Here is a 22,547-nt window from a genome sequence, read left to right on the forward strand (position 1 = left end):
GGTGACAATCACTGATCACCCGCTCTAACCACTAGTCCCCACTCCCCTCTCAGAGCCAGGAGAGAACCCAGGAGTCCAGGTGCCCAGCCACCCCCACAGTCCTCCCTCACCCCCACAGCCCTGCCTGTCCTTCCTCACCCCCACACCCTGCCCGCAGCCCTCACCCACACAGCCCTGCCCGTCCTCCCTCACCCCGCACCCCACCTGGAGCCATGGCACCTTCACCATCCGAGTCCTGAGATGTCCTGGCCAGGCCAGGCCAGAGATGCGATTGTCCCCTCTGGCAGCTCCGGCTAACTCTCTAAACGCCTCCTGGACCATGAGACTGGGGTTCCTGCAGCTGCCTCCCCCTCCCTTGGTTTTGTTTGTCTTCCTCAGTGTATTTCTTCCTCTCTGGTTCCTAAGATCCTGTCTGAGCCGGCCGGGCCTGTCTGTCCACCAGGGCTGCTGTGAGCCTGTGCCCAGAGAGGCAGTTCAAAGCAACACCCTAAACAGCCCATGTTGGTATGAGTTTGCCAGGTCTCGGCGCGGCTGGTCAGACCACGGCCTGGGCCCGTGTTTCTCCAGCGCTGAGGTTGCATATGAGAGTCGGCAGTGGAGACAGACGCCCGGGTCTCTCTCTCACGTCACTGTTCTTCTCTGCCTTTGCCTGGCCTTAGCGTGTTTAGTCTTAGGAGAAGCAGGGATGGACTTTAACGACAGTGAAAGGACAGTTGAGACCATCTTCAGCGGCCTCTGAATCTGTACACGCTGCTGCAGCCGTGCCTTTGCCATGGGACCGAGCAGGCTGCGTCTCCCTGCGCGAACCCCTGCCCTGGGTGTAACTGCACAGTGCCAAGGTCCCGTCGCCCCTGGGACTCTCTGGCCCATTCATTGCACTGCAGGCAACACAACAGGCTGGGTACTGAATTCGGGCCTTTGCGAGCGACCCAGAGCCGATGCTGTCCCGGAGGAGAGGGGGTGCTAGTGACGGGGGTGAGGGCTCTGGCTTTCCACTGGCTAGTGATGGGGGTGGAACAATGAACACATGCAGAGGTCCCGGGGTGGGGCACGAGAATATACTATTCTATAGTATTGCAACTTTTTTTATGGAAGGGGCCCCCGAAATTGCTTTGCCCCAGGCCCCCTGAATCCTCTGGGCGGCCCTGCCCCGGAGACGGTCCCAGTTCCCGAGGTCAGGGGAAGAGAGGAGAAAATGGCGCGAAGATGGAAGCAGCGGAACCATCTCGATGCAAATTAACGTTTGGGGCCAGGTCACTTCTCCTTTCCTGCGCAGCTCACCCAGCCCAGGGGAAGCGCTGACGGGGCCGTGGCCGGGGCACTCACCTGGACCGCAGGGGACCGAGATCAGATCCCCTGCCCTGCCTGCCTGTGGGCATGGCCCTGCCTCTCTCGGGGCGCGCCTGGGCGTACGGCAACTGAGTGCTCTCTGGGAGGACTGGGGGCTCCCCAGAGCTCTGCCACAACACTGGGCAAGCACCTGACACCAACCGCTGCAGAGAGGAAGCATAGTCTAGTGGTTAGGATGCTGGCCTGGGGAGCAGGTAGCCGGGTTTCAATTCCCTGCCTCCCCAGACTGGCTGCGTGACCCGGGGCACGTCACCAGAGCCCAAACCTTCCCCGGGTGCAAAGTGTCCTCACACAGCGAACGCTGGGGGTTGTCTCCGCACCTCCCTTCCCCACCTGCCAGGACTCAGGGGAGACCGGGAGCCACAGCAGAGCAAGGACCCAGCCTGACTGAGAACCCTGCCAGCCTCCCACATGAGACCTGCCCAGAGGCCTAGGCACTGGGGGCTGCCACCCAGTGCCCGGGCTGAGCCTGGGAAAACCCCTCCCCCAGCGCCTGGGGCCTGACTATGGGCACCCCAGCCCAGGCAGTGCGCTGGCCTCGCACTGAGCCCCCCACCGTGCGCCCCCAAGCACCAGTGCCCCCCGGGCTCCAGCCCTGCCGTCCCCAAGCCTGGTGCCCCCCAGCCCTGCCTCCCCCCGTACCTCGCTGCCCCCCAGTGCCCCCCAGCCCTGCCTCGCTGCCCCCAGTGCCCCCCAGCCCTGCCTCCCCCCGTACCTCGCTGCCCCCCAGTGCTCCCCAGCCCTGCCTCCCCCCGTGCCTCGCTGCCCCCCAGTGCCCCCACGCGCGGGGCCCGGCTAACCTTTCCCCATCGCGCCGCGCGCGCTCCCAACGCACCGAGCCCCCCGGGGGCCTCCCGGCCGTGCGCTTCCCGAGGGGCAGTGCCTAGCCCGGCCCGAAGCCCCGCCCACGGGCCCTGCCCACGCCATAAGCCGCGGGCTGAGCGGGGTTGCGGCTCCCGTGGCGGTGCCGGGCATTGATGGCTGCGAACCGGGTGGGCAGGCGGCTGGGGCGGGGGTCCCCGGCGCGCTCTCCGGGGAGTCCCCGGGCGGAGCCGGCCCGCAGCCCCGGGATTCAGAAGCGCCAAGCCCGGGTGACGGTGAAGTACGACCGGCGGGAGCTGCAGCGGCGGCTGGACACCGAGAAATGGATCGACGGGCGGCTGGAGGAGCTGTACCGGGGCCGGGTGAGCTGCGCCGGGGCGCACGGGACGGGCGAGCGCCGGGGCTGAGATGGGGGCGCGGCTCCGCCATCCTCAGTCCTGGGACACCCAGAATTTCTTCTCTCCGAGGTCGGGGAAGAATTTGGCACCTGCCTAGCGCTGGGTGAAGCTCACTGGGCAGGGCCATGGGACAGCCACTAGCCCCCACTGCCCTCCCAGAGCTGGGAGAGAACCCAGGAGTCCGGGCTCCCAGCCCTCCCCCTACTGTAACCACTAGCCCACACTGTGCTCCCAGAGCTGGGAGAGAACCCAGGAGTCCGGGTGCCCAGCCCCCCTGCTGTAACCAGTAGTCCCTGGTCCCCTCCCAGAGCTGGGAGAGAACCCAGGAGTCCGGGCTCCTAGTCTCCCCTCCCCCCCCGCTGTAACCACTATCCCCCACTGTGCTCCCAGAGTCGGGAGAGAACCCAGGAGTCCTGGCTCCCAGCCCCCCTGCTTCAACCCACCAGCCCCCACTCCCCTCCCAGAGCCCTGGGCCGATCGGGGAGCTCCCCCTGCTGCCGGGGTCCCTCGTTCCCTGAGCCCCAAGCTCGGGGCTGGGGTGACCCTGGGTATGCGGCACCCTCTGCCATGGGGTCTGTTACCGATGTGGGGAGGGGTCTCTGCTGCGACCCCCCCTGCAGACAGCAGCCTGCGGCTCATGGGGGGCACAGCTGCTCCCGGGGATGTGGGTGGGGAGCTCTGCGCTGACTCGATGGCTCTGGCTGTGAGGTTTGAAGGGCTGTGTCCGAGCTAGCGGCTAATGGTTGCCCCGCACCTGGGCTACGCCCTTTGCTGTCGGGGGCCATGACGGGGCACAACCTTGCATGGCTGGCTGCTGGGGCCACAGGCTGGACAAGACCCTTTGCCTTGGGCTGGGCCAGTGCCGTGATTAGCCAGGACTCCCCAGCTGCCCTGGGTCTGGGGCGTGCGGGGGGAGAACAAGGAACAGAGGAGACCTGGGACTCTGGACTCCCTCCCTCTCTTGGGGCTCTGCAGAGCGGCTGGCGTCCCCGGCTGCCCCGTGGGTCCTTTTGCTGCCCTGGCTGCAGAACTTGGGGAGGGCTGGGGGCGACTTTCAAAAGCAACCAGGGAGCGTGGGGGGCCCTTAAACAGGCCTGCCCCAGCCTCAGTGCTGTCCGGAAAGTCGTCAGGGCCCTGCAAGGGGTCTCAGATTGGGGTTCTGCCAGCTCCTGGAGCCATCTCCAGTCTAGGGCCTGAGGGTCGGGCCCCTGCACTGGGCTCTCCACTTCTTCCTGCTCTCCCCCTGAGATCGGCAGTTTGATTCCCCTAAGTGACTCCGGGCAAGACCCAAGTGCCGCCCAGTCGGGCCAGGTGCCGGCGTGTGGCTGTGTGAAACGCGAGTCTCTCTGGCCTGTTTCCCCCGTGACTGACTGAATTCCTAGTGTGGCAGCACACTGGGCACCAGTGCTTGTGCAGAACGCCTGGCCCGGGCTGCCCGCTCTGGGCTGCCCCGACACTGCAATGGCGTTATCTGGGGGGGCTGGTTTGCAGTCCGCATGTGCCTCCCCGTCCCAGCTGAGCTGGGCTCCCACCTCTGCCTTCCTCTGGGGCTAGAATTCGCCGGTTTCTGCCGAGCTCCGGTCGGGCCCTCGTGGAGAGAGGCCGACGTTGGCTCTGTCTCTGCTGGGGTCGTTCAGCGTGTCGGGCTGCGTGCGCCGGGGCTTCTGCCAAGCTAAGCAGATCTCTGGGGAAGAGCAGCCGCGTCTCGCGCTTCAGAATATTGGGCCTGATTCTCTGCTGTCCTGCACCCAACGCAGACACCAGAACCCGGGCCAAATGCTCCCGCTCGGCTCTGTGCGGGCGGACGTGGCTGCCCAAGGAAGTGCAGAATCGGGGCCAAGCCCCCCCCCCCCCCCCCCCCAAGCCCTGAAATTCACCTTGATGCTCCTCTTTAATGTCGCCTTCCATGGCCAAACGCTAAAGCACTTTCGCCCCCACCCGGCTGGCCGGCCTGGGGAACCCGCAGCAGGAAGTGCTGCGAGTCAGGAATCTCCAGCTATAAAAATAGGAGACTTTCTCCTTTGCTTCAACTCTTCCATGAAAGGAGAGAGCGGCTGGCACGGGCGGCCTGGAGAGCTCCATCTGCGTTTCCCTCCCAGGCGAAGGGAGATCACCGCTCTCGCCCGGGGCTCTTCTCGCATGGAGGGAGGTGCACGTACCTGGTTCCGATGAGCTGTGCACTGGCACGGCGTTGTCACGTTGCGCCAGAGAAGCGTCTGCCCCACTGCAGCGTCGAACAGGCCTTGGAGAAGGTGGCTGTTAACACGGCTGCCTGGGGTGTGAGGGGGCCACCAGGCGAGACCAGGCCATTCCCTATAACTCGCCCCTGCTTCGTGCCAGGGCTCTGAGGAAACCAGCCCCCAGCATGGGATCCCTAAGGCAGCTCCATGGCCCTGGGGGAACCGGCCCTCGGAGCTGTTTGGAAGGGAGTCGAGCGGGGCTCAGCTCCGGATGTGAGCTGTGACAGCGGGGCCCCTCCTGGCTTGCCCTGGCCGGGCGCCCTGCAGATGCACATGGGGCCTGGTGCTGCCCAGCCTGCGAGGGGCTGGCCCCTGGCGCTCAGGCTGGGTGCCGGCTTGGGGGGGAAATGGCCACAAACCTGCAGCAGGGGAAAGCCGTGGGGACTCCATGGAGACCCCCGTCAGGTCAGGGGAGCCCGTCCCGCTCTCAAGCTGGCGCGTGGGGCAGGAACCTGCGGGGCTGGCAGGCAGAGGCGACCCGGCAGCTGGCTCCCCCACGGATGCCAGGCTGGGCTCGCCGCGTCAGGAAGCGGAACCGTGGGTAGCCTGTGGCATGGCTCAGACTTCCCCAGCCTCCTCCACGTTCACATCCTCTGCTCAGGAGGGGGAAGGGGGGCTGGCCCCCAAAGTGGGAGAGGCAACACGCTCTGCCCACTGGGGATGTGCCCCCCGGTGCCCTGTGGAGTTTGGGGACAGTCCCCTGCTCTGCGGGGGCTTGACATGTTCCAGCCGTACCCATGCCCAGCCCTCTCTGCTCCCGGGGCCCTGGCCTCCTGCTGCAATCGGCTCACGTCCAGGGTCTCCTCTGGGAGTTGGGCGCTTTGCTCTCCCGCTAGCCCTGCCCTGGCTGGGAGCTGGTACCGCGGGGGTCCAACGAGCCCATGGCCCAACGCCTGGCCCAGCTCTCAGGCAGATGCCATAAAACCCAGGGCTGGAGCCGGCCCCACGGATCCCCCTGTAAACCCAGGTGCAACACCCAGTCCCTTCCCTAGAGCCACGGCCCAGTTTTCTCTGACTGCCCACGGCCTCTGCGTAGGCCTGCACCCAGCTTGGCCAGCAGGGAGGGGGCTGCATTGGGGGGTGGAGGGGGTCGTTGTGCCTTGATCCCATTGGCTGTAAGTGTGGGGGGGGAAATCCTGGTTTAACCCTTCGCATTCCCGGCTCAGGGCCATCCCCCGCCAGCCTCTCTTTCTACAGGCCAGATGGGGTGGGACTGGGAACAGCTGTTCCATTGTCAGGAATTGTTCCCCTCCCCCTGGGGGCTGATTGCTAGTGGGGGATGGGAGCCTCTTTCCTTCCCTCCTCCAGAAACACAGGACCTGGACACTGGCTCTGGCGAGGGGGGAGCAGCAGGTCACTGCAGAGCAGTCCCCAAGCCACGGGCTGGTCAGTCCAAGCTGCGTATGGCCCAGAAGGAGCGGAGTGGGGGAGGGGCCTGCAGCCCCATCTGGTGACTGGTAGGGCCAGGGGGTGCTGGGCACAGGGTTTACAGCCTGGCAGCGCTGGGCGCCAGCAGGACAATGGGGCTCTGTACCAGGCGTATCCGGAGCGGCCTGGCCCTGGACCTGAGGGAGGGGGAAGCTGCCAGCTGGGATGGGAGTGGCGGGGGGGGGGGCGGAGGAGCAGGCTCTCGCAGGCCCCGAGTTCACCTGGGGTGCGTGGCTCCGGCAGGTCTGCAGGGACCCCAGGCCAGGAGAGCACGGGGGTGGGGGGGCTCTGCCTCAGCCAGGCTGGGGGGAGGGGGGGGCTCTGCCAGAGCTGGGGGAACAAAGGGGGATTAAAACCCCCCCACCATGGGGCCGAGCCCTCTGCCCTCACCCACTGGGCTGGGCTCGGCACCTGCGGGCGCTGTTGGGTCAGGCCCTGTCCTGTGGCACTGGGCATGAGGACGGACCTGCTGACGTGGGCCCTGGGGCCTGGCCCGGCTCCCTTTGCCAGACCGGGGCCAGCTCCTGTATCGGGCTCTGGCAGGAAGCAGCCTGCATGCCCCAGGCTGATTGCTGGCATTTCCTGGTGCTGAATGAGCAGATGGGCCAGGAGGGAGGCGATCCCATGTGACAACAGGGCCCAGCCTGGGGTCACATTGTCACGGAGTGTGCGGGAGTCAGGGCCCTGCATCCCCAATTCCTGCCATTCACCGGGACTCTCAGCCAGCCAGTGAAACGGAAGGTTAATTGGACAGGAACACCATCCAAACGGCACTCGTAGGTACAACCAGGACCCCTCAATCAGGTCCCCAGGGGGGTAGGGAGCTTATCCCTCCGCTTCCCCAGCCAGCTCTAAACCAAAACCCCTCCAGCCACCGCCCCCGGCTCCTCCTCCAGCCTTTGTCCAGTTTCCTGGGGAAAAGGTGTCACCTGGCCCTACCCCCCTCCTGGGCTCAGGTTACATGCTCAGGTATCCTCGCCCTGGTATCCCATCACCAATGCCGACAGTCTCAATAAAACTCCCGCACAACATTCCCAGGTCAATCCGCCTCGCTCCCTGCTCCCTCACACACATGCAGGGCACCGTGTGGCATGAGAGGCAAAGCCCCCCGTGAATGTGTGTAGGGCATGGCTTCGCCTGCCAGAGGGGCTAGAACCTGGCACTCCGGGGCTGGGTGGTGCTGGCTTTAACTGGCTCTGGGGATGTCCAGCGCTTCTGCAGATCTGGGTCTAGAGCCCAAATTCCTGCCACCTGCTCCAACCCATGACCGCTGCTGGGGTCCTGCATCCCGCTCGGGAGCCCACAACTCACGGAGGAGGTGGGTCAATTGGAGGGGGTCCGAGAAGAGAGGCGAGAACCAGCAAAGGGTTTGAACGAGCTCCGCGTAGCGTCACACAGAGAAGGTTGGGGGTGACTGGAGCCCAGGCGATCAGCAGCTATGGGCCCCGGGGCACAAATACTTGAAGATCTGACGAGCCACATGAAGCGAGACAGAGTTCGACTCTTAAACATTTGCACCTTATTTCCGATGAGTGAAATCCACCCCCCACCCGGAACAATTCACCTGGGATGGATGGGTGGGGGGGAATCTCCATTGCTCCCCAGTTCAGAGCGAGAGGGGCTGGCTTGCAGCAGATCTGCCCTAGGAGTTACTGGGGGGGCTGGGCTCTGGGCTGGGCCGTGCAGGGGGTCGGCCGAGATGAGCACAAGGTCCCTTCCGGCCTCGGGAGCTAGGAACCCTCTGGCCTGAGCTTCCCTGAGCTGGCAAGGGCGGCTTTGTCGCTGGGAGACCCTGCGGCGGGGGGAGCCCCAGGGTGAGGCTGGGGCCCCTTGCACATGGCTCTCCTGTGGGGACTAGGCAGGGCTGGCATGGGATCCACTCCCCAGCACAGAGCAGCTGGGAGGGGATTACGGCAGAGGCCTGGCAGCTCCAGGGAAGTGGGGGGGCCTGTCCAGACCCCAGGCCACCCCCCAAGGCTGCATCCCCCCCACCCCGCTCCTGAGCCCCGTCTCATTGCAGGAGGCAGAGATGCCGGATGAAGTGAACATTGATGAACTCCTGGAGCTGGACACAGACGAGGCGCGGGCTGCACAGCTGCAGGTATGTGCCGGGGTCCGGCCAGCCCCATCCCCTCTCAGCAGCTCGGGGCCCTGGCCTGGGGCCTGTCTGTCCAGGGGGCGCTGGCCCTGTGCTCTGCCCGCAGAACTGTGGGGCATGGCCCGGGCTCTGTCCTGCCACGGAGGCGGTGCGCAGGCGGCGCTGGCCATGGGGAACGGCTGCTGTCAGAGGCTTGTTCCGTGGCTTCTCTTCCAAGCTGTGTGGGACTTTGACCGGCGGGGCCCCCCGGGGCTGCATGATTCAGACAGAGAATCAGCCGGCGGGGTCAGGGAGAGACTTTCTCCAGGGGGCCGATGGGCCGTGCTTCCGCCACTGGGCCCCGAGCGCAGCTAGGCAGCCTGGCCTCCTGCGGCACCTGCTGTGGGTCAGACCCCCTACCCCGGATTCGCTCCAGATCACAGGGACGGGGGAAGCTGCTCCACTCAAGTGAGAGGAGGGCTCTGCCCCGGGAGGCCGGCTGGGTGTGCCGGGCTCCCGCCGGAGTCCAGGGGAGGATCGAGCCCCCGGCTGTAGGGCACCTACCAGCTGGGGGGCCAGGTCCTGGGGCGGGCTGTCCCGTGGCTGCCGGGCCCCTGGGGCCGGGGGACCAGGCTGGGGGGCCTGGAGCTGGCAGGTCCCATTGTCCCATGTGGGCCGGGGCGTGGATCTGCGCCAGAGACCCCGCGCACTGCGCTCAGGTCTGTCTGTCTCTGTTTCCAGGGCATCCTGAAGTCATGTCACAACAACACGCAGGTGAGTGGCGGTTGCCGAGACCCCAACCGCGTCACTGCTCCGGTCCTGGCGGTACCCCAGGGCCTGTATCTTCATTCACAGCCCATGGGAGCCCTGCAGCCACCGGCTCCCTCTGCCTCGGGGAGAGCCCACAGCTCCCAGTCCCGCCCCAGGGCTACTGCTGGCGCTGGGCTGACCCTTCATCTACTCCCCACTCAGCTCCAGCCCAGGACTTGGTCGCCAGCCAGCCAAAGGGAGCAGGCTGGAGCCCCCTGCCCAGTGCCAGCTCCAGCCGCAGCGTTCCAAGCCCTGACCCCGGGCAGCGATTCCCACGAGCATCACGGCCCCGCCGCAGCCGCCGATCCGAGCTTTAAAAGGGAAAAACATTCGTCCCTCTGCTTCCTCCCCCATCCCCACTTATCTCCGGCTCGGCCAGCTGCCCCATCCCCCAGGCTGGGGGCAAGCCACTCGCACGAGGCAGCTCTGGCCCCTCTAGCGCCTTGGGTGTGGGGCAGGCAGCTCCAGGGACCAGGGGGTGCAAGGCCCAGGGCTGGTATCCTGCCCTGCCCCCAACCGTCCCTGCACCAAACCCTGTTCAGGGCTCCCCATTCAGACCCAGCAGTGGCCCCTTGCTGCACATCTGGGCCATCTGGCCTTGTGGCTAAGAGCTTGGGGGAGCTGGGCCGTATTCCGTAGGGTTACCATATTTCAGCAAGAAAAAAAGAGGACGGGAGGAGCCCCCCCCCAGAACCCCCAACCCTCCCCCCGTTCCTTGTCCCCTGACTGCCCCCTCCTGGGACCCCTGCCCCTAACTGCCCCCCAGGACTCCACTCCCTATCTAAGCCTCCCTGCCTCTTGTCCCCTGACTGCCCCAACCCTTATCCACACCCCCACCCCCAGACAGACCCCTGGGACTCCCACGCCCCATCCAACCACTCCCCACCCCCTGACAGCCCCCCCCCCAGAACTCCCAACCCATCTAAACCCCTCTGCTCCCTGTCCCCTGACTGCTCCGATCCCTCTCCGCACTCCTGCCCCCTGACAGCCCCCCCCAGAACTCCCAACCCATCTAAACCCCTCTGCTCCCTGTCCCCTGACTGCTCCGATCCCTCTCCCCACCCCTGCCCCCTGACAGCCCCCCCCAGAACTCCCAAACACCCCCCCCTGCTCCTTGTCCCCTGACTGCCCCCTCCTGGGACCCCTGCTCCTAACTGCCCTCCAGAACCCCACCCCCTACCTAAGCCTCCCTGTTCCTTGTACCCTAACTGCCCCCTCCTAAGACCCCCCCCAACTGCCCCCCAGGACCCTACCCCCTACCTGTACCCTGACTGCCCAAAACTTTCTCCACCCCCCCCAAAAGCCCCCCCCGTTTCTTGACTGCCCCCTCCAGAACCTCCCTGCCCCTTCTCCTGCCCCCCTTACCCTGCTGCTCAGAACAGGGTGTTGGGCTCTGTGCGAGCCGGACACATGGCTGCGCTCCCCAGCACAACAAAACCCGGTCTGGCCCTGCACAGTGCTGCCGGACCGGGCTGCAGGGGAGAGCTGCCGGCTCAGAATGCAGGGCGGATCCGGCTCCTCTACAGCTGCTCCTGAGTCCAGCCCGGGACTTCCCTGCAGCCCTCCCAGCCGCTCGCTCTGCTCTGCCGGGGGGGAAATCCCGGACATTGTGAGTGCTTTACAAATTCCCCCCGGACGCTATTTTTAGCACTAAAAGGAGGACATGTCCGGGTAAATCCGGACGAATGGTAACCCTATATTCCGGGCTCTGCAGCACCGGGGGGGTCGGTGCTGTGTCTGCCGTGACCAGGCCCCTCCCCCTGTGAGGCTGCAGCTCTCTTAGGGAATCCCTCCCCCACAGCAGCTGAGCCCCAGTGCCCTCCGGCACTGACCTCCACGCCTGGTACCCAGACGCCCCGGTGATGGGCACGCTGGGGCTCCCGGGAGCTGGCATCCCAGGGTTTCCCAGGCAGCGAGGGGCTGGGTGGCGTGAGAGCTGCTGGCTCGGAGCAGGGCTGTGTCAGCTCCTCCAGCTGTTGGACACAGCTGGGAAGCCTCAGGCAGGAGCGATGATGTGGGAACAGCTGGAGCGAGCGTCTCTGCTCTGGTGGGCACCTGCCCTTCCCCCCGGGGGCTAACGGGGAAGGATGCGTGGTGCTCGCTCGGCAGCTTCCAGCCTCTGTCTCCTGCAGGCCTTCGTGCAGGAGCTACTCCTCAAGCTGCGGGGGCTCCAGAAGCAGCAAGTCCTGCAGCGGCGGCCCAGCCCGGAGCTCCAGGAGCGAGCGTGACCCCTGCCCAGGGAGGGGCCCCTGCGGCCCTTGGCGGTGGCAGCTTCCTCCGGACGAGTGGGACCAGCGAGGCCCTGCAAATCCAGCCTGGGGCCGGGGGTTGCTCGGCGGAGCCTCCTGACGCGACAGCTTGTTCCCCTGCACCTGGGGATGGCACAGGCCTGGCCCCCCGCCCCCCAGCAGCCCCCTGGACGTTATCCCCTGCCCCAGCCTGTGACTGCCCTGTGTGAGTCTCTGGCCAGCCGAGGGGTTGGGGCTCAGCGCGTGCCTTTCGGATTGTAATAAAGCCTTGCTGTGAAGCGCTGGCCTCGGTCTGGTCCCTGCTGTGGGCGCCGGGCTCTGCTGGCCCTGGCTAGACACACAGCCAGGCCCCGGACTGGGCTGACCTGGCCGGGACTCGGCCCCGGGCCTGGGGCACGCTCAGGCACCTGCTGTTCCTCTCTCTGGCTGCAGGCGGGATCCCCAAGCCGGCAGGCCTGGGCTGCGGGGGGGCAGTTTGGGGGGCAGAGCCCCACCCCTCTCAGGGGCAGGGTGGGGAACCCCTCTTGCTGCAAGATGGCACCTTGTCTCCGCATCCCAGGGCGGGACGCTGGCCCTGTTCTCCTCACCCTGCCCTGGTGGGCTGCTCCCCACAGGGCTGTGCCCATGGCACTGGGGCAGAGGGAAATCCCCTTGGCAGGGGACGGGGCAGCACCCCCCGGTGGTGGGCAGAGCGGCTCTCTGGCCTGGGCCTCAGGCTCGTGCCCCGGCGTGGAGGCGGCTGGGTCATGCGCCGGTCCCGGGGTCACTGCAGGAATCTGTTTCTGTGCCTCGCCCAGCCAAGCTGCGTCCTCCTCTTCGCTTCACACCCAGCCTGGGCTGCGGCGCAGCGGCCCCGGTGCCCTCCAGGGTTCATCTGTGCCAGTGAGCGCTGGGTCGGGTCAGGCCAGCCCCGCTCGGCTCCATATTTGGCCATGTGCTGGGCATTCCCTGTGGTCCTATCCATCCTGCGCACGGCTTGCTGCGGGAGAGCGCTGGGCTCGTGCCAGCCCTGCCTGGGCGGGGCCGGAGCCAAGCTCCTACAGGGAGAGTTCGTAGGAGAGGGCCAGTGCAGGGTCCCCTGACAGAGGCAGGGGCATCTCTGAGCCGTGTGCCTCCCTCTCGGCTTCGTGCAGCCGCCCTGGGCCCTGGCGTGGCTGCTGGGCGCTTGGCGCAACTGGATGCTCCCGCTTCGGCCTCCCGGGCAGGACTTGGAACGTGGCCCTGCCTGGAGCCCAGGCCCAGCTGGGAAAGTTGGGCCGTCCCCTGGGAGCCCCCCGGGTGCAATTCACTCTGGCGGGTGGGCCTGGCCCCCAGCGCCACTGGCTAAGGTAGGACTCCAGCCCGAAGGTCCCAGCTGGGCCCCTCTCTGCCAGGGGGAGCCTGGCTCTGTCCCTGAGAGGGTGCCGCCTCTGGGCCGTACCGTGGCAGCTGGTCGAGCGGCTGCACGGCGACGAAGCAGGGCCGGCCGTGAAGGCGAATCCTGGGGCGCAGCTGGGGGGTGCCTGAGTGGAACGGACGCTGTCGTTGCTCTGATGCGCCCCCTGCCCTGGGGGTGAAAGCAGCCGGGGGAGCAGGTCCTGCTGTGCGCTGCTCGGGGTCCCTGCGTCGTCCTGAGCAGCTGTGGCTGGGGGCGTGCGGGGCTGGGGATCAGGCAGTCGTCCTCCATCCGGTGTTTATACCTCCCTGTAAACACTGGCAGCAAATAGCTCGTGTGGGGCCGCTGGCTCTGGACTCTCCGACCCGTCTCGGCACTTTCCTGGCAGCCGAGCGTGAGCCAGGCCCTTGCTGGATCCCCGGGTGCCATGAGCCAGGACCTCCTGGGTGCAGTCATGGGGTGGGGGGTGTCAGACTTCGCCTTATGGGGCATGTCCTTGTCACGGAGTATTGGGGGACTCAGGGCCCTGCACCCCCGGCTTCCTGCGATTCACCATGACTCTCAGCCAGCCAGTAAAGCAGAAGGTTTATTTGGATGACAGGAATACAGTCCAAGACAGGTCTTGCAGGCACAGACAACAGGGCCCCCCCTCAGTTAGGTCCATCTTGGGGTCCCCGGGCATCCCAGCCCAGCCCCCCTTGGGAGGTCAGAGCCATCTCTGCCCCCCAGCCCTCTCTCCCTGCCTGCTTCCAGCACTCTGCCTTCAGCCACCCCTCCCACAGCCTTTGTTCAGTTTCCCGGGCTAAGGAGTCGCCTCGCCTTCAACCCCTTCCTGGGTTCTCATGTTACACACTCAGGTATGCGCCCTCGGGCAGATCCCATCCTGCAATGCAGACCATCCTAGTCACACTCCCCTGTCAGCATTCACAGACCACAGTGAGAACAGGCCCAGTTCGTCACAGTCCTGCTCTCTGGGGTCCTATCAGGCAGCTGGGTGGGGGGAGCCCCATGCTCGAGCAGGGTCACCTAGTGCCAGAAACCCACCTGGGGGCTTGTCTTTGGGGGTGGGGGGGCGTTAGCCCCATGGGCCCAGGCCCTCAGCTGGCACAAATCAGCCATTTACAGGGACTCCCGGTGTTGGGAGCTTCTGGGCAGGACTTGTCCTTCCCCTGCTCTCGCCGCCTTGGTAGAGGCAGCTGTGGGGGCTGTCTACAGGGAGACAAAGTCCTGGTGCCCGGGGTCCTTACAGCTGGGAGCGGGGCTGGGGAATGTGTGTGAGGGGGTTCTGGCGTGACGGGGCCCTGATCTCGGCCGGGGTCTGGGCAGGGGCTGGCATGATGGGGCCCTGATCTCGGCCGTGACCGGTAGGTGCTACTGTCCCACACAGGATAATAAGCTCCCTGGTGTAGTCTGACCCCCGCCCGTGCTGAGCGCTAGGGTCTGTGTGGATAGAAGGGGGCTCGGTCTGTGTCCCGGCAGCAGTTGGGTTGAGAACCCCCCGTCCTGCGGGGGAAGGAGCCCTCTTCTGCCAAGCGATCCTGTCTAGCTGCAGGCTGGAGACAGCAGGAATCCCAAATCCCCAGAGCATCTAAACCCATGTCTGTAAGCCCCAGGGCACCAGCCTGCAGCCAGGTCTGGGGTCCGCACAGGGCCAGGGGAGGCACCCATCTGTCATGTCTGCTGTGAGGGAGTGGGGAGGGGGGCTGTAGATCAGAACTGGGGTATTGCTTCCCCTTCACCCCCTGGAAACTGCTAATAGAGGAAGGGGGCTGAAAGAAACGACTTACAATAATAAGTCATTATTAATAATGACAATAGTAATTGTTGTGGCATCCAAAGAAGTCAGGTTTTTACTCACGAAAGCTTATGCCCAAATAAATCTGTTAGTCTTTAAGGTGCCACCAGACTCCTTGTTGTTTTTTTACAATAATAGTGTCACTGGGAAATAGAGTCTGGTATGGGCAGGGGAACCACTAGACCCCACTCCCCTCCCCAAGCCAGGAAAGAACCCAGGAGTCCTGGCTCCCAGCCCCCCCTGCTCTAACCACCAGCCCCCACTCCCTACCCAGAGCCAGGGAGAGAACCCAGGAGTCCTGGCTCCCAGCCTCCCCCCCCCCCCGCTCTAACCACCAGCCCCCACTCCCCTCCCCAAGCCAGGGAGAGAACCCAGGAGTCCTGGCTCCCAGCCCCCCCCCCCGCTCTAACCACCAGCCCCCACTCCCCTCCCCAAGCCAGGGAGAGAACCCAGGAGTCCTGGCTCCCAGCCCCCCCTGCTCTAACCCCAAGGCCCAGTGAAGGGGGGACAGTGGGGGCCTTGTTCTCCTGGGTCTCAGCCCTCCCTCATTGTTATGTGCTGGGGTCTGCCCCAGCCGCCCGGCATGACCCTGGCGAGTCCCAGCGTCCCCACTGTGCTGTGGGGCGAGGGCTGCCGGGTCTCGTCCCCAAGGCGGTTCCCACGCCCCCAAGGCGGTTCCCACGCCCGGCGTCCCCAGGCAGCACTGGGCAAGCCGCTGTCCGGGAGCCCGGCAGCCAGTCGAGGGGGCACCTGCCCCCTGGCGGCCAGGCCGGGTCTCTGCCAAGCCCCAGGAGTTTGTACGGGGGGGTGGGGGGACAGGTCTATGGGTGCGGATGGAGCAGGCAGGAATGGGCCATTCTGGAGCTTTGGGTCCCAGGAGGTTCGTTAAATCGTCCCAATGTTAAACAGCGGCCTGGGTGACCCTCGCCCCCTCGGCCACAGGGCCAACACGAGCAGAAAGTCCCACTTCAGCCCAAAGCATGCACGGGTTAGAGCAGGGGGTTGGGAGCCAGGACTCCTGGGTTCTCTCCCCGGCTCTGGGAGGGGAGTGGGGGCTGGTGGGTTAGAGCAGGGGGTCTGGGAGCCAGGACTCCTGGGTTCTCTCCCCGGCTCTGGGAGGGGAGTGGGGTCTAGTGGTTAGAGCAGGGGGGCTGGGAGCCAGGACTCTTGGGTTCTCTCCCAGCTCTGCGCGGGGAGTGGAGCCTAGTGGGTTGGACCGGGGGGCAGGTAGTGGCAGGGCCAGGGCTGCTGTTACTCTCTGTAAGGGGCAAGAAGGCAAGTCTGGCGCTGTTTGTGTACCTCCTGGGGAGCCCCCTCCCCACACAGTCGCTGGGAAGCAGACAGCAGCTTCCTCGGCCAGCGTCAAAGCACGGGGGGGGGGCCAAGAACCCCAGCCCCATGCTGCTCTGCTCAGAATAACAGCCCCGGGCCTGCAGCAAACGGGGGAGACCCTACAAATGCAGCCCTGGGCCTGCAGCAAACGGGGGAGACCCTACAAATACAGCCCCGTGCCTGCAGCAAACGGGGGAGACCCTACAAATACAGCCCCGTGCCTGCAGCCCAGACAAATGGGAGCCCATATATTGTTCCACTCACCCCCAGAGCCCCCCTTGGCACCGCAGAGTCCTCACCTCCAGCACCCCCCCGCCAGCCGGTCTCTGTTCACACGTCCTGCGGCCCAGCCATGTCAGGGGCAGCCCTAGGAGAACAAACGTCCAACTGACGGATCCAGCAAGGCCCCCCCAGCCAACGCTGCCGGTCCCTGCTCGTCACACCACCCCTGGGGGCTGCAGGGCTCCTGCTTTGCTCCCCGGTGGGGTACAGCTCCCCAGGGCCCTGCCTGCCTGCCGGCTGCCCCACAGCCTCCCTGCTGCTCACAGGCTGCGTCAGAGCCTCCCCGGCTGCCTGGCCTAGGGCCTGTCCCGGAGTCCCCGGGCGATGCTCTGGGACTGCTCCCCACAAAGCCAGTCAGGACTTTGGGGAGCCTCCTCTTCCTCGGAGCAGACCGTCTTCAGGGCAAGAAGCTCACACGGCTTCACCTTCCTGGGTCTCTCCTGGGAGCACTCAGCATATGCCCCTCTGTGCGCTTCCCACAGCGAGTCCGCCCAGGCGGGGTCCTGGGGAAGCCAGAGGGTCCTGCACCCCCACTTCGCAGTCAGACGTGACTCTCGGCCAGCCAGTAACACAGAGGTTTATTCGATGACAGGAACACGGTCTAAAACAGAGCTTGTAGGTACAGCGGCGAACGGGACCCCTCGGCCGGGTCCATTCCGGGGCCCAGTGAGGCAGACCCCCGTCTGCCCTCACTTCCAGTCCCCAGCTAGCTCCAAACTTCCACCCCCATCCAGTCCCTCCTTCTCTGGGCTTTGTCTCTTTCCCGGGCCGGGAGGTCACCTGATCCCTTTGTCTCCAACACCTTCAGTTGGCACCTTTGCAGAGGAGGGGCCCAGGCCATCAGTTGCTAGGAGACAGAGTGTCGGGCATTTATGTACCCTGGCCCTTTGCTCTGCAGCCACCATACACCCTTATCCCACCCCCTAGAGACTGAAGAGCTGCATAGGGGAAACTGAGGAAAACATTAAGAACAGTCCCACTTCGTCACACGGCCTGTGGCTCCTTCCCCAGGCCCTTCCTTCGCCCCTGCCGCAGCTGGGCTCGTTACTGCTCATTACTGCTTAGTGTGGGATCAGCTGGGGGTCAGCTGCCCCCTCACAGGCCAGGCTGAGCCCCATTCTCCGGAAAGGGTCAGCAGCCCAGAACAGGCCCCACAACAACAGCCCCGTGTGCGCAGCCCGGGGGGCACGGGAGACCCGACGACAACAGCCCCGTGTGCGCAGCCCGGGGGGCACGGGAGACCCGACGACAACAGCCCCGTGTGCGCAGCCCGGGGGGCATGGGAGACCCTACAATAACAGCCCAGGCTCTTTGGGGGGTGTCAGCCCTGCAGTGCATGGCCTGTGGCTGTGGTGAGCTGTGCACGGCTCTCATGCCATCACCGTGCACGAGGGCACGTCTGAGTGCGTCAGAGTCTGGGACGCTGGAGCGGCCAGACTCATTCACATGGTCCCAAGGAGGTGCCCCCCCCCCCCAGCGAATGCAGCTCACAGAAAGGGCTGGATTGTGCACTGGGCAGCGAGGAATGCCAGGCCGGGCGCCCTGTCACACCCGCTGCATGCCAGGGCCCCAGTCATCCAGGGCAAACAGCCACCCACAGTGACACTCACCGCCCTCTCTGGAAAGGAGTGGGTCAAATTCCCAGGGGTGGGGCCAGGACTCCTGTGTTCTCTCCCCAGCTCTGGGAGGGGAGTGGGGGCTGGTGGTTAGAGCAGGGGGGGCTGGGAGCCAGGACTCCTGGGTTCTGTTCTCCGCTGTAGAAGAATCAGTGTCCGTAACTCTGGTGTGTCTTTGAGGCTAGCTCAGGCCTGGGAGTTTGGTGCCAAATGTGGCTCGTGGGGCCTGATTCCTTGTCCCCAGGCCCCCACGCTGGCATCTCCCCGGGCGCCAAGCCCTGCCTCTCGGGCTCAGCGGTGTCATTAAACCGAGTGACCGCCCAGAGCTGTGATGGGGACCCAGGCCTGGTCCTGAGACTCAACCCTCCGCAGACCAGGTTGGGCGCGCTCCGCGGAGCGGACAGGCAGGGTGGCCCAGCGGTTAGGGTTCTGCCCCGGGACTCTGGAGACCTGGGCCAAGTCCTGGTTCCGTGGAGCTGCGTGGCCCTGCCTCACACGGCGCTGTGAGGGCAAAGCGATGGGGGCCCAGAGACGAACCGGAGAGCAGGACAGAGCCCCGGGAAACCAACCCTCCTGGCAAGGCGGGGGCTGTTTCGAGCTCCGCTCAGGCTGAGGGACTCTCCCCTTCCCAGGCACCTCTGCGGGGGGCTCTGGCCTGTTTCGCACCTGAGGAGGCAGAGCCATGGGGCTGGGGCACACCCGGGGCAGAGCCCATGCCGGCGGTTGCCCTGCGTCCCACCCGTTCGGGCGCAGCCGGTCGGGAGCCCGGGTCACTCGCTGGCCGTGCGGCGCCCATGGGGGCTGGGCTCCATCACAGGACGCAGGCCCCGGGGATGAAACACTTTCATTGCTGACACACGACTCCAGGTGGTAGGAGAGCGAGGGGTTCAGAGGCCACGGTGATGGGCGCAGGGGGATGCGCTGCAGGGGGCTCACGAGGGGAGGACGGGAGCTGTTCTCCAAGGGGCAGGAGCTGCTGAAGGGCCAGAACTAGACGCAAGCCAGACGATCCCCCGTGAAGCCACGTGCCAGCAGGGAGCACCAGGTCTGTGGTGAGAGGGGCGGGCGTCACCAGCTGGGATTTGCCAAGGATGGTGCAGGGGCCCAGGGCAGAACCTGGGGGGCCCGGCTGTGGCTGTGGGGCGGCCCCCTCCCAAGGGGGCAGGAAGGTTTGGTGCCAGATCCCCAGGTGTGCTACCCCGGACCGCTCCGTCCTTCAGCCTGGCCACGCCGGAGGGGCCGCAGTCTCTGCTGGCGGAGATGCGGGAGCGGCTGGGTGCCGGCAGCAAACAAACCCAAGAACGGTAAGAGTGAGTGTGTGTAGGGGCAGGGCCGACGAGAGGGGAGGAAGCCGGTACAAATTACCGGGGCCTGGCGGGCTGGAAGGGGGCCCGGCTTCCCACCCCTCTCGTTGCCTTACTGGGGCCCGGCTTCCCCCCCTTGGCGGCCCTGTTTAGCCGGTCTGCCCTTGCTGGGGGGCCCGAAAAATTTTTTTCACCGGGGCCCGAACCCGCTCTCGGCAGCCCTGTGTAGGGGGGTGTGGGTTTGTGTGTAGGGGTGTGTGAGAGTATGGGTGTGTGGGGGGGGCAGGGAGTGTATGAGTGTGAATGTGTGTGCATGGGTGTGTGTTCTCCCCAGTCCCCTTCCCAGCCACCAAACCTCCCCGTCCTTTCCCACCTCACCCCCTGGCAGTCCCCAGTCCTCGTGCGCAGGGGCGTGGGGGAGGGCGCTGGACAGGGGCAGCCCCTCCCTGCGGGAGCGGGGTCAGATGTAAGGATGCTGCCGCAGTGACTGGGGGGGGGGGGGAACATACCCAGATCTTCCCCCTGTGGAGAATCCCACGGGGTCTCCCTGGCCCTGGAGCGTACAGGAGCCCCCCCACCAGGGTCAGCGGCCAGCCAAGGCCCATGGCAGGAGGCAGGGACATGGGGGGGGAGGGGTCTGCGGTTACACTGGGGGGTGGGGGGTTAGTGTTTAAATATGGGCTCTGTGCCCAGTGGGGCAGGATCCCGCAGCCCCGAGCTGGGTCCCAGGCCAGGGCTGGATCCGGGCCGGCGCAGCAGCAAAGCGCCAGGAGCGTCCCCGCTGGTGCAGCACATTCCACGGGGCCTGCGAGTCTCTGGCTGCCGCAGAACGAGGAGCTCGGCGCATGGCGCACAGCTCAGCCCATATCCTCGCCGGCCCCGAGCCCAGCCCGCCCGGGGGCAGAGCCGGGCAGGGAGCGCTGAAGGCCTGAAACTTCCTGAAGTCGAGCTGCTGTTGCTGGACAGGCAGAGCTGGAGAGAACGTCCATGCGCCGTGTTCTCCTCCGCCAGGTGATGCCCAAGGCCAGTTCCTGAGCCGCGCTGGGTCAGGGGCTAAGCCGTGCCCCAGTCCCCTCCGGGGGCCAGGCCCAGCAGGCCCCCCACAGAGCCCAGGTGGCCAGAGCCGCGGTGCCCCTTGTGGGCCCAGCGCGGGAGTGTGGGGCGGTGGGTGGCACAGAGGTCAGGGCGTTCTCTGAGTGGGCAGCACGCCCGCGCATGGAGGGGCTGCCGGGACGGCTCTACAGGGCCTTGGCGCCGGGCAGCTTGTACTCCTCCATGATCCGCAACACGTCGTCCAGGATGGAGGGGCCCAGGTCCAGGTCCAGCCCCAGCAGGGACTCGGAGCGCGGGACAGAGGCCCCGGGGGAGTACGGGGGCTCCTGGGTGTCCGTGCCGGCCCGGGCGCCGTAGCTCAGCCCCCAGGGGCCCGGGAAGGAGCCCTCAGAGGAGGCAGCGGAGAAGGAGACGGAGGAGGGCAGCTGGTCGTAGTGGGAGATGGAGGAGAAGGCCAGGCCCTGGCCGCTGTGGAAACAGCCTTCGCCGCAGCTCACGGACATGGAGCGCTGGCTGCTGGGCAGCTCCTCCAGGTGCAGCCGGGGCGGCTTGGGGGGTGCCTGCTCCGGGCTGGGCTCCCCGCTGAAGACGGGCAGGGAGACGGCGCTCTTGAGTAGGCTGCGGTAGCCGCTGGCGGTGGGGCCCCGGGCCGGCTCGTGGCCCACGGCCTGGGCGCTCTGCGAGGCCAGGCGCCGGCCCAGGCTGGGCAGCAGGTCGTACTTGCCCTGCAGGAAGGAGAGTTCCCCGAACATGTCGCCCTCGCCCTCCGGCCCGATGTGGGCACTGTGCCGGAAGTCCCCCAGCGGCGGGCTGATCATGTCGCTCGACAGCACGTCCCGCAGCCGCAGCTTCCGGCCCCGCTTCGGCGTCGAGGTCTTCAGGTAGATGGGGGTCTTGGCTGGCATGGTGGGGCCCCTGCTCCCTTAGGGGCTCTGAGGCCTGGCAGGCGCCCCCGGGGACTAGTCCCCCCGGCCCGGCGGGTGCTCCCTGGTGCCCAGCTGGGAGCTAAGTCGCCCGCAGGGCCGGCCCGGGACGTCCCCTTCCTCTGGGGTTTAGCAAACAGCCACTGCCTCCCTGCAGCCGTGCGCAGGCACCCCCGGTCAGCACGGCAACTCAGAATCCCGGTGTCGGGGCGACCGGCCGCGCTCTCCGCCCCCTCAGCCGTCCGAGGGGGGCAGCATCTCCACCTGTAACAGCCAGAGCAGGGATCGTCACCGGGGGGGGCCACAGCACAGTCCTAGGGTGACGAGATGTCCTGTTTTGAAAGGGACAGTCCCATTTTTTGGGACTTTTTCTTATATAGGTGCCTATTACCCCCCACCCCCATCCCATTTTTTCAGTTGCTGTCTGGTCACCCTACGCTATCCACATGCCCCCTGGGGTCTGGGGCACCCAGCCTGGGGGTGGGTGTTTGCGAACCGCACGGCAGGGATTGCAGGGCGGGGGCTGAGGCTGGATTCCCCCAGGGACGGGCAAAGGCAGGAGGAGGGGCTGGGACTTGCAGAGCCGAGACATGGCGTTGTGGGGGTCTCAGGGACAGGACTACGGCGCAGCCCCAGCCCCAACGAGAACTTCCTGTGCCCTCGGTGGGAGGGGTTAGCAGCAGCTTCGCGTGTGCAAACACCCACACACACCGCAATGATGTACACACAACACCCACGTGTACGCATGCACACACACGACAGTGACGTGTACACAACCACGCATGTGTACATGTGCACACACACACAAGTGCACACACAACCACCACATGCATATGCACACCCAGGCCTAACCACCACGGGTCTGCACCCAGACAGGTACACCACACATACGCGACAGCCACGTGCATACACACACAAAGCTCCCTCCCCGCGCCCCCCCCCATCCCACCAGCAGCTCCCTGCCCTGCCTGGGAACATGCAGCACTGGCCACGGGGGATCAGGCCCTGCTCCAGTTCTGCGGAGCGGCACGAGGCTCCGGCTGGGGTCGCCAAGGGGCCAGGAGCGACCAGGAAACGCTGGGCAGTGGGGCTGCCGGGAGAGCTGGGCTCTGCTCAGGGCTCTGACCACCCCCAGCGCCTGCTTCTGGACCCAAGTCCGGTCTCTGAAGGGAGCTCCCAGCCCTGGGCAGAGGCGGACGGTGAACCCCAGGCCAGGAGGACAGAGCCATGTTCTGCGTGTGCATATGTGCGTGTGTGTGTGTGCACGTGTGTGTGAGTGCATGCCTGTGTCTGTGTGTGTGAGTGCGTGTGCACACGTGTGAGTGTGCACACACATCTCCCCGGGGGCCTGGCCGCCCTGCTGCCGGGCTCCTTCCATCCTGCTCTCACTCCCGAGCAGTCCCTAGTTTTGTTACCATAAATGGCCGCGCTGCCTCCACTTCCTGCCAGGAATGGACCCAGCGGGGCAGATTAATGGGGAGGAAACGGCCCTG

General features: G+C 66.1%; 2 protein-coding genes across 2 annotated transcripts; one reads left to right on the forward strand and one right to left on the reverse strand.

Annotated features, from left to right (window-relative positions):
* The first annotated feature begins 2,272 nt into the window (after positions 1 to 2,272).
* On the forward strand, positions 2,273 to 11,652 carry PPP1R14A (protein phosphatase 1 regulatory inhibitor subunit 14A). Its single transcript, XM_054009645.1, has 4 exons — positions 2,273 to 2,534; positions 8,259 to 8,339; positions 9,057 to 9,089; positions 11,258 to 11,652. Exons 1-4 carry the CDS (start codon positions 2,328 to 2,330, stop codon positions 11,351 to 11,353), a joined length of 417 nt encoding a protein of 138 aa, XP_053865620.1. The 5' UTR covers positions 2,273 to 2,327; the 3' UTR covers positions 11,354 to 11,652.
* A 5,065-nt stretch (positions 11,653 to 16,717) lies between these two features.
* On the reverse strand, positions 16,718 to 21,308 carry LOC128826495 (cdc42 effector protein 2-like). The gene has a single exon (XM_054009807.1). The coding sequence runs from the start codon at positions 21,034 to 21,036 to the stop codon at positions 20,317 to 20,319; it is 720 nt and encodes a 239-aa protein (XP_053865782.1). The 5' UTR covers positions 21,037 to 21,308; the 3' UTR covers positions 16,718 to 20,316.
* Between the last annotated feature and the right edge of the window lie 1,239 nt (positions 21,309 to 22,547).

Source organism: Malaclemys terrapin, chromosome 20, assembly GCF_027887155.1.
Source record: "Malaclemys terrapin pileata isolate rMalTer1 chromosome 20, rMalTer1.hap1, whole genome shotgun sequence".
Classification (NCBI taxonomy): Eukaryota; Metazoa; Chordata; order Testudines; family Emydidae; genus Malaclemys; species Malaclemys terrapin.

Bases quoted from the DNA above. Each gene is read 5' to 3' on its own strand.
- LOC128826495 (XM_054009807.1), bottom strand. From the start codon at position 21,036: ATGCCAGCCAAGACCCCCATCTACCTGAAGACCTCGACGCCGAAGCGG.
- PPP1R14A (XM_054009645.1), top strand. From the start codon at position 2,328: ATGGCTGCGAACCGGGTGGGCAGGCGGCTGGGGCGGGGGTCCCCGGCG. The intron at 2,535-8,258 runs GTGAGCTGCGCC...GTCTCATTGCAG, and splicing joins AGGAGCTGTACCGGGGCCGG to GAGGCAGAGATGCCGGATGA. The intron at 9,090-11,257 runs GTGAGTGGCGGT...TGTCTCCTGCAG, and splicing joins CATGTCACAACAACACGCAG to GCCTTCGTGCAGGAGCTACT.